At 39.9% G+C, this 10,000-nt stretch overlaps 2 protein-coding genes across 2 annotated transcripts in view; both read right to left on the bottom strand.

Moving 5' to 3' along the window:
- LOC147032812 (neuron navigator 3-like) overlaps positions 1-2,440 on the bottom strand; it is a 91,070-nt gene extending 88,630 nt beyond the window's left edge. The window contains exon 1 of the mRNA XM_085850908.1: positions 2,338-2,440. Within this exon, the coding sequence (XP_085707034.1) occupies positions 2,338-2,440 (103 nt within the window). The remainder of the gene's footprint in view (positions 1-2,337) is intronic.
- LOC147032811 (protein GVQW3-like) overlaps positions 1-9,285 on the bottom strand; it is a 17,087-nt gene extending 7,802 nt beyond the window's left edge. The window contains exon 1 of the mRNA XM_085870686.1: positions 2,132-9,285. Coding sequence (XP_085726812.1) covers positions 7,789-8,289 — 501 coding nt within the window. The 5' untranslated portion in view covers positions 8,290-9,285 and the 3' untranslated portion in view covers positions 2,132-7,788. The remainder of the gene's footprint in view (positions 1-2,131) is intronic.
- Positions 9,286-10,000: the final 715 nt, after the last annotated feature.

The following is a 10,000-nucleotide window of genomic DNA, read 5'->3' as shown; positions in this document are numbered from 1 at the left end:
CAGCACCAACGCTCTGCACAGAGTGTGGTCCCAATGGATGGATGTATTATGATCATGATCTTCCCAGCTGATATCTAAGAATATTCTCAACAGTCCTGTGTCAGCTACATTTCGTTTATCATTAACTTCGATAATTTTTTTAACAGTATCATTCACTTTGTGGACGTTCCACATTTAACATCTCAAGAGCAATACTTTAAAGAAGTGAAAACAAGAAATCCTTCCTTCGGTTTGAAACTAAGGAAAACTAATTTCGTTCACAAATGACTAAATAGGTGTTTCATTCTACTTGCCTTGATTCAGTGGTAATGTTTTGACGAGTCGGTAAATGAAGGTACATTACGAATAGAAGCATGAGCGGTTGGTTGTTCAGCATGTGGCTTTCAGCAAGTTTGTGGAATGACATTAACAAAATGTCAATGACTGAAATAACTCACATTGGCCAATGGCATGTTTCTTTTTGCTGAACAATACCCCTTTTTCATGGATTTAAAAACCATGATTATTATATTTAGCTTCTTTGTAAGGCTGTGAACGAGCACATACGTAACACGAAATAAGTGCCTACAAAATGAGAATGGAAAATAAATTTGGGTTAAGAGGTTGAAACTTTGCTCTTTTGGCTACAAGATATGGAATCAACTGTAAGGAGCGACCGATAGGGCAAATTAAGAGAAATAAAGAAATGGGATGGGGGAGGATAAGAGAGACAAGGAGGAGTGTGGAAGGATGGAGGAGTGTGAAGAGAAAGCAAACACATTTGGGAGGAGAAAGGTGTAAGGGGAGTGGGGAGAGAATATGTGTGGCACGTATGGAGGCGGTGGGTGAGGGTGGGGAATAGGTTGGGGGTGGAAGTTGGTTAAGAAAAACAAATCACCTTTTTTGCCCTTTAAACTATGCAGTCACCCAATACCCACTGTGACTTACATGAACAGATATCAGGTTGAAATACACTTCTTCTTTTTTTACATTTATTTGCTATTATATAGTAAAATACAGACACCACCATTATTTCTTTATTGGCCCTAATTATGCCATCTTCTTGTCGGCGGCGGAAAGGGAAAGTTTTTGGCCAAGGTCTTTCAGGAAACAGCTGGCCATGTCTGGAATTTGATTGAATATGGCAGGAATTTGGAATTTGTTCAGCGTTTTTACTTTGCCTACTCTTTGAGATAATTTGCCTACTCTTTGCGAAAGACACCGTGGGATCTCTAACCTCCACCAACTACTGCGAGCAGACGGGACACCCTGGAACAGCTGAATGTCCATCTGACAGATGGCGAATCTTGTGATACAATGCCCTGCCTGGAAAGTACCGTTCGGACAGTTTATACTCGGGTCGACAATCAAATATAGGTAAGACTGTGCCATCCTGTTGGACACAGACAAATGCAGTCAACGGATCCAATTCATGATGCTTGCTCTGTCTGTGGCTTTGCAGGCAACAGTTATTAACAAAAGATGATGCAACAATGGGGCATTATCAGATCAGCAAGGAAGCTTCTACTGCATGTTCTAAACACCATTACTTATGACATAGCCAGGAACAGGCTGCACATATTTTGTTTGCTGAGTTGCCGGATCTCCAAACACTGATGTTCTTTTATTGTGGTCAGAGGAAGATTGCCAGCATGTCATCCCAGCTGCTACAGTTGATTGCTTTGCCTACAACAGAGGATGGGGGCACGCTAAAGGGAACGCATCGTAAATATAACATGCCCAGCACTCAGGCAAGGCCTGTTGGAGTCAAAATATAAACCACAGAGGTGGTGAATCAAAGAGCCAGAAGCATGGCACACAAAAAGGTCATGGCGGTGTGCAAATATGCAAGCACACCTCTTTCCAAATTCCCAGTTTTTCCTTTCTGAGAGTTTGCTTCTTCCGTATTCATATTGTCCACCCTGTGCATCCTCTTCTAGCATTCATTCTTCCCCCACATCCCTTATTCATCCGTCTCATTCGATTTTGTCCTTCAACACTGCTGTTGGTGCCTCCCGCTCCCCTCTTTCTACTCTTCCTTTTGTTCTGTTGAGTCCTCATCCATTCTGTGTTTTAGCTCTTCCACGAGCCTTGAATTCACATACAAAAGCAAGTGAGAAGGAAGGATGCAGAGTAACGGACTGTCATTTACCAGTGTTGATGTGAGTTGTGCGGGAGAGGAAAATGGAACCGATCCAACTGTCCTGATTTCACAAGTGCACTCTTGTACTACAAAGTAAGATGAAAGAACACACTAACTGGATGATCCAGAAAGGTTTTACAAAGTATCATTTTTACATAATGGAATAACCAAGTGCAAATCATGGCATCGCTGGCTAAAAAATTTTTAAATATCACCAAACTGCAAATTCTGCTCCACTTGGAGGGCGATTTCATCACATCTGGAATTCAACCAATTGTAGCCCCCGACATGGTCAAATGGAACCTGGAAGCCTCTCATGCATGGCTGTTCAGTCAATGCTCAGATTAGGCAGCAGCAGCAGCAGCTCCATGTCCATTTGGCAAGGAACATATTGCCACTGTCACTGCAGCTGTGCAGCAACAAGCACAAACAGGGAAATTCGCCGGTGCACCGAGAAGAGTACATGGTATGTGTTGTCTGTGGATTTTGCAAGCTGATCAGGTGGCATTGTTCTGTAGCATTTTGTGACAGAACAGGAATACTCAAAAACACACAACGACAAAGGATTAGAGGATTTGTCAGCGTCGTTAGGTATTGTAGATGTCATATGTTTTTCTGCAAGCTGATGGCGCCTTTGTTAACGTTTGCAGGCATGGATGGAAAAAACAACAACTTGTAGTTGGGAGAATTAGTACTTTCATTTTCGGAGGAATTTGCGGAGTGTGTTTCAACCCATAATATGATGTACCACAACTTCCAATCAATTGCAAAATATCATTTTTAAACATTTTTAAAAATTTAAACAAGTGAATAATTTCCTTTTATCACCTTGGTAGGTCACAATTTGTGTCATGGCTCATAAAATGGATTTTCTATTTGTCGTGTGGTTTGTTGGTGTGAATGCTCTTTATATTCACCGAATAGATATAAACCACATGATCATCTTTTACCATAAGGCGCACAACTTGTCCGTAACAAGCGAGAGCAAAGGAGCATGAAGAAGGATGCCAACGACAAATTTGAACTTTTGGAGATGTGGTTTGAAATGGTTGAAAATTGAAAATCAGCAACGAACATCCAAATGCCACGACATCACATGATTATTGTGTGGCCATTGGCAATTCAAGGGTGGGCCATTACGATGTTTGTTTCTTCCTCTCAACAGCCAAACTCTGGAACTCTTTACCTTCTCACGTCTTCCCAAACACTTATGACCTTCCCCTTTTAAAAAAGCAGATTTTTTACTTTCTCAAAAACTCTTAGTCCATTCTCTCTTTTCTTACTTTTCTATTCATGCGGTTCTTATATTTAAGGCTGAGCCTCGATGAGGACTATTCAGTCTGTGCCTGTAGCCTTCAACATTAAAAAAAAAACACCTGAAAATCCAAACACCAACCATCATGTGCGTATGAATGTGTGGGAGGAAATGGTAGAGGCCAGAGAAAGGAAATACTTGGTAAGCTTGCTGTTATTATACAGTATTGTACTTCTTTTTTTTTTTAACATGTTTACATTTGTACATTTTGCTTGGATGTGGACACACACCAAGGAATAAAAGAAGGGGAGGGTGGTAGTGAGACAGAGGGGTGGCGGTGAGACCGAGGGGTGGCGGTGAGACCGAGGGGTGGCGGTGAGACAGACGAGTGACGGTGAGACCGAGGGATGGCGGTGAGACAGAGGAGTGGTGGTGAGACCGAGGGGTAGCAGTGAGACAGAGGGGTGATGGTGAGACAGTGGGGATGGTGTTGAGAGAGTGGGGGTGGCGGTGAGAAAGAAGGGAAGGCGGTGAGACAGAGAGGTGGTTGTGATGGTGGGAGAGAGGGGTCATTGACCAACATTGATGTCACTATATGTATATCTTGCACAGGATTGGCATTATTATTGCATACAATTTTAGCATATCACAATTATTACCCCATGCACGTGAAGCGAAAAGTGGGGTGAAGCAATTGTTTCACTTCTGTCTGCATACCAACAGTCTATGATCGAGGAATAACTCAATTTAAATTGAATGTTATATTTTGAACACAAATAAAAATGTGAATTCAGAAAACAAAGCTGTAGTTTAACAGTACTTCGACTCCGAATTTGTCCCGAAGGCACATGCTCAGAGAGGAGTGAGATATTATTTTTACTCTGTCTTCCTGTCTGGCAATCAAACAAAATTGAAAATCATTCCAAACAGGAGATTTACTGTTTTTAAGGGTATCGTCAAGGACACAAACAACAGGCATGAATAACTAATGTAACATGTTAAATAGGGTGGTATGAAAGACACTGCATCAACTGCAGCAAACTGCCAAACAAAAATTTTCTCCAATCTTTAAAATCTTTATTTTATTTCAATTGAAATATTTACTTGAACAATAGAGAACACAAACCACCTTTTTGGCACTTTCATCAAAACCCTTCCATTTAGAAGTACTTGGACAAATTATTACGGCATTTTACATCATCACGACCAATAAATTTTGCCGCTCGTAGACCCCGCCCATGTTCTTGTTTCTCAAGACAGCTATGAATTACAAGGTGTTCGATGAAGTATCTAGTTTTTAAATGCTCTTCAACCAAAAGTCCTTGCCAACCTTTTTAACCTCCCTCATATTTTTAAAAGTTCCTTCATTGGCCTCATAATTAATTCGAACAGCTAATGTTACATCTCCCTCTCTGGCCCCTTCAGAATACATAACTTCAAACTCAAAATGAAAATTATGATTTAAAAAACATGAGAAAAAATTAACACAAGATGCCTCAATCAGAAACCTGCACGGTGGAAGAGCATTGAGGAGGAGGATTTTCAAAATCAAAAACTCAACATCATTAACTCAATATAAATAACTTATTGAGTGTTCACGAAAAGTCCCAAAAGGCAAGGTCATTTTATGATCGAAAATTACGAGTGTTGATTGCTATCATTATATGTGAACGATAAGGGCAAAAGCTGCAACCGCAAATTGAGTTTCTCACAGTGATATGACTCATGTCGAGGATTCAAATAAAGGACTCATTCAAGTCCAATGTGATTCTGACTTTAAGTTCACATAAAAAAAAATTTTCCCATTTGCCATGAAATAGTTCTTCTTCGTTAAAACTGGCAAGCACGGCTGGTTTACCAGTCACAAATATCCATCTCTGTTGAGTGTTTGATTGATGATGTAGTTATGGAGGGTGGCATCCATGGGGAGGAGTAAACCCCTCCTTAAGAAATCACCAGCTGTGGTGGTGAGATGTGGTGAGAAAGGCGACACCATTGTTGTGACATCACTGGTATCCAGAGTGCCGTGGGAAGTGACGGCACTTCTCCCAAGCTCAATGCCTGTGTTTGGCTCATCTAACAGTCCTGTGTGGTATATCGTGTATCCGTCTGTATGTCCATGTGGGCGAGATGTTTGTGGGGCAACTCCACTATGAACCTTAGATCCTTTAAAAAAAAATTGTGTAATGAATATTTTGGTTGGCTGAGGGGTGGCGGTAAGACCGAGGGGAGGCGGTATTCCAAACTCAACCACAAGCACATGGTGTGGACAACCCAGGATCACATCCCATATACCAAAGGTGTTTGTCCTTTGTCCATTGAATGCACTTGCAATTTACATTAAAGCACAAGATACACGACATGGCCAAAAGTATGTGGATGCCTGCTCGTCCAACATCTCATTCCAAAATCATGGGCATTAATATGGAGTTGGTCCCCCCTGTGCTGCTATAACAGCCTCAACTCTTTTTGGAAGGCTTTCTGTATGCACCTTGCTTTGTCCCGTTCTGTCAGCACTCTGCGGTCCCGTTCTGTGAGCTCGTGTGGCCTACCACTTCGCAGCTGAGCTGTTGTTGCTCTGAGACATTTCTACTTCACAATAACAGCACTTACAGTTGACCTGGGCAGCTCGAGCTGGGCATAAATTTGATGAACTGACTTGTTGGAAAGGTGGCATCCGATGACGGTGTCACGTTAAAAGTCACTAAGCTCTTCAGTACGTCCCATTCTACTGCCAATGTTTGTCTAAGGAGATTGCATGGTGGTGTGCTTGATTTTATACACCTGTCAGCAATGGGTGTGGCTGAAATAGTCAAATCCGCTAATTAGAAGGGGTGTCCAAAATACTTTTGGCCATGTATTGTATCTTCTCACATCTTTGTCTGCTTCTTCATGTGATTTATGTACAAGGTACTGCACTAATCACTGGTACTGCACTAAGCTACAAATCACTGGGAAATAAATAAATAAATTTTGAGCCAATATCCATAATCACATGTCTCCTGCTTTAACGACGTTGCTGATCATTAAGATAGCAGCAAAGTGACACCAGAGAGTGGAGCAGTGAATAATTATGGGGGAAAAAAATCGTATTAATGAGAACATGAATCCTGTCAAAAGTTATACAAATGATTGGTTACATGGCAAGGTGAAAATTGCCCGTCAATATCAACAATATCTTTTGAGTGCACCTCATTGAAAGTTGGAGATGAAAGTGCATAGCATAAGCCACATTAACTTAATGACAAGGTGTGTGTACCCTGTATGCACTCAATGCATATATTCACTGTTTGGCCTTTAAAAAGGACTTTTTTTTAACGAAATATTTGACTTTCACAGTTTGCCTTCATTCACTGATTTCACCAGATGAGGCCTGAGAAAGATATCTCACTTGATGTTAGTTCACCAAATCAAAACGAGGGTTGCAATAAAAACACAAGTAAACAACCAAATTTAACATCACCACTTACCGTGGCTTTCATTTCCAATTTAGTCATTGAATGAGGTACATCAAATTTGTGAACCTGATTGTATTTTGTTTACGTATGCTACATTTTTGCCTTTTCCTATTTCTTGTAGGGAGTTTTTAATTGTGCTACTGCAGGAAATACAAGATGTCACAGCATATTTGATTCCTCAGTCATGTCCTGTATTTTTCATTGACACACACACACACACACACACACACACACACACACACACACACACACACACACACACACACACACACACACACACACACACACACACACACACACACACACACACACACACACACGACATAATAGTGACCGAAGCTTTTCGTGCTGCACTCTTCAGGGTAAAAAATCGCAGCAAGTGAAGGAGGAAGTGAAGGCGTGTGCTTTATACCCAGGTCTCAATAAGGTCGACGCTGATTGTTTCAACCGTAATGACGTCACAGTTAATACGAACACCCATTGGTCGGCTCATCATCTTCAACTCGAGCTCCCATTGTCTGGAGCAGAGTTCGTCGATGATTGACGTTTGCAACCACATCCTGGAGAGAGCGGGATGAGTTTCTCCAAAGGTCCATTCACCATTTGTTACCATACTTCCCTTGATCTTTCCATGCTGAAAGAGACACAGAGATCGTACAAATTCCTTTTGACGACATAGTGTTGGATCGATGGTAAGGATGAAAGTTGCTTCCAACATACACAAATGAAATAAGCTCCAACTTCGGCTCAATATCCTCAACATATCTGCATTGTACTGGTCTGCACAGATAGGGTTGGCAACCAAGTGCTGTGCTCCATTGGACACAAAGCAGATGAAGCAGATATAGTGGTCGGTGGTGGCTGGATATTTCTACATGCTCGCACTGGTTGCTTTCTAACCCTCACAATCTTTCTTCGAATCGCCAAGGGGATGTGTTGTTTGATCCGATCAATCAAAAATGACGGATCACTGTGGTCTCATCGACAGTGATCACTGTGTTGAAGAAGTTGGGATCGCTGTTCACAGTCTCCAGCATGTCCTGTGCGATCTCCAAATGGAGTTGCTTCTGCTCGATCGTTAGCAGCTTTGGCACGAACTCCGCTGAGATTCTCCTTAAGCCCAAATCCTCAGTCACAATGGAATGAACGGATCCAATGCTGACGCCCGCCTCGTCTGCAAGTTCTCTGATCGTGATTCGACGATCCTGCATCAGCAGGGTCCTCACTTGGTCAATGACGATCTCATTTTGGGATGTTGAGGGCCCACCAGAACGTGCTTCACTTTCCACTGATGTGCGACCATCTTTGAAGTGGTTGTACCACTCTTTTATCTCTGTGGTGCCCATTGCTTCGTTCCCGAAGGCCTGTTGAATCTTGCGAATCGTTTCCACTTGGGAATCGCCAAGCTTTACACAAAATTTGATGCAGTAGCGTTGTTCAAGTTTTTCCGTCATTTTGTCAAAAACGAAAATCCGACGGCGCTCACTTACACTTCCTCACTCATCGGCGGTCTGTCAGCGACTGAGAGCTTCTGCAGGTGGGAAAATATTCACGCATACGAATTAGGATCGCCTACATACGTGCACCAAACCACGCCTCCCTAGCTTCATTTGTTTAAGCACGAAAAATTAGGGTTGTATACTTTTTGAACACACCTCGTATATGTGCCAAGTTTCAGGAAGTTTCAATGAAAACAGTAGCCTGTGAAACAAAAAAGTCCACAAGAAGAAGATGAAGAACAACAACGTGAGTAAGACTTAAAGATCCTCCACAAGGATCTAACAAGATTATAGTATGGTCCAGCAAAGGCTAAATCCATCCATCCATCCATTGGGACCATACTCTGAGCAGAGCGTTGGTGCTGCCAAAGCAGTCTCCTTGGCTATTGGACACAATCCTGGACAGGTTTCCACTCCAACACAGAAAGGCTAAATGTGATTACAGTATATCCCAATTACTTTGAAGTGTACAGTGTGTTCCAGAAGTATCACTCTGGGGAAATATCACCGCTGTAAATTGGCTATCGAAGGTGGATTGAGATGGGCACTCTCACCTGGAGGGTGGAGTGCCATGTCCCATAACAATTATAATCACCAAGTTTCTTCTACATTAGGTGTACCCGTTTTATACGTAGCAGTTTTATGTGTACCCCTTTTAATGTGCACAGTTAGATCCCAATGGGACACAAAATTGCATTGGCTTCCTAGCCAAATGCAACACAGGTGAATGATAAATTTCGAGATGAAAGCTTTTCCACAGTACTGTGCTTATCATTGGCACTGTTAATAAACCACTTGAGCACTCATCATCACATTTTCCTAACTTCCTTCCTTATCACATCAGTCCATGTTTCACTTACTTTTGTACTTTGTCGGTGGAACCACACGGGAATCATGCTTGAAATTGGAAAAAAATAAATGGAGAGAAACATTTTTGATGTTTATTAATTTTTTTTTCAGGTGACAAGCTCAGATGACATTGCAATGTGAAAACTTTGGAAGGGTCTGAATACCTTTGCAGGCTACTATATATATATATATATATATATATATATATATATATATATATATATATATATATATATATATATATGTATGTAGAAATATATATGTAGAAATATATATGGAGAAATATATATATATATATATATATATATATATATATATATATATATATTTCTCCATATATATTTCTACATATATATTTCTACATACATATATATATATATATATATATATATATATATATATATATATATATATATATATAAATATATATATATATATATATGTATGTAGAAATATATATGTAGAAATATATATGGAGAAATATATATATATATATATATATATATATATATATGTATGTAGAAATATATATGTAGAAATATATATATATATATATATATATATATATATATATATATATATGTAGAAATATATATATATATAGATAATATATAAATATATAAATTTTGAACCAATAAAATATAAATAAAATATAAATAAAATATAAAGCAACCAATAAAATATCAAATATATAAATATACATACATACATACATAAAAATATACATATATATATATATATATATATACATACATACATACACACACACACACACACACACACACGTATATGTGGTGGCCTGCAAAGGTATTCACAC

This window comes from Eptatretus burgeri, chromosome 2 (genome assembly GCF_056783735.1).
Source record: "Eptatretus burgeri isolate ZD-2024b chromosome 2, Ebu_testis_v1, whole genome shotgun sequence".
Lineage (NCBI taxonomy): Eukaryota > Metazoa > Chordata > Myxini > Myxiniformes > Myxinidae > Eptatretus > Eptatretus burgeri.
Note: the sequence above shows the minus strand (reverse complement) of the source record. Positions and strands in the feature narration are given on the sequence as shown.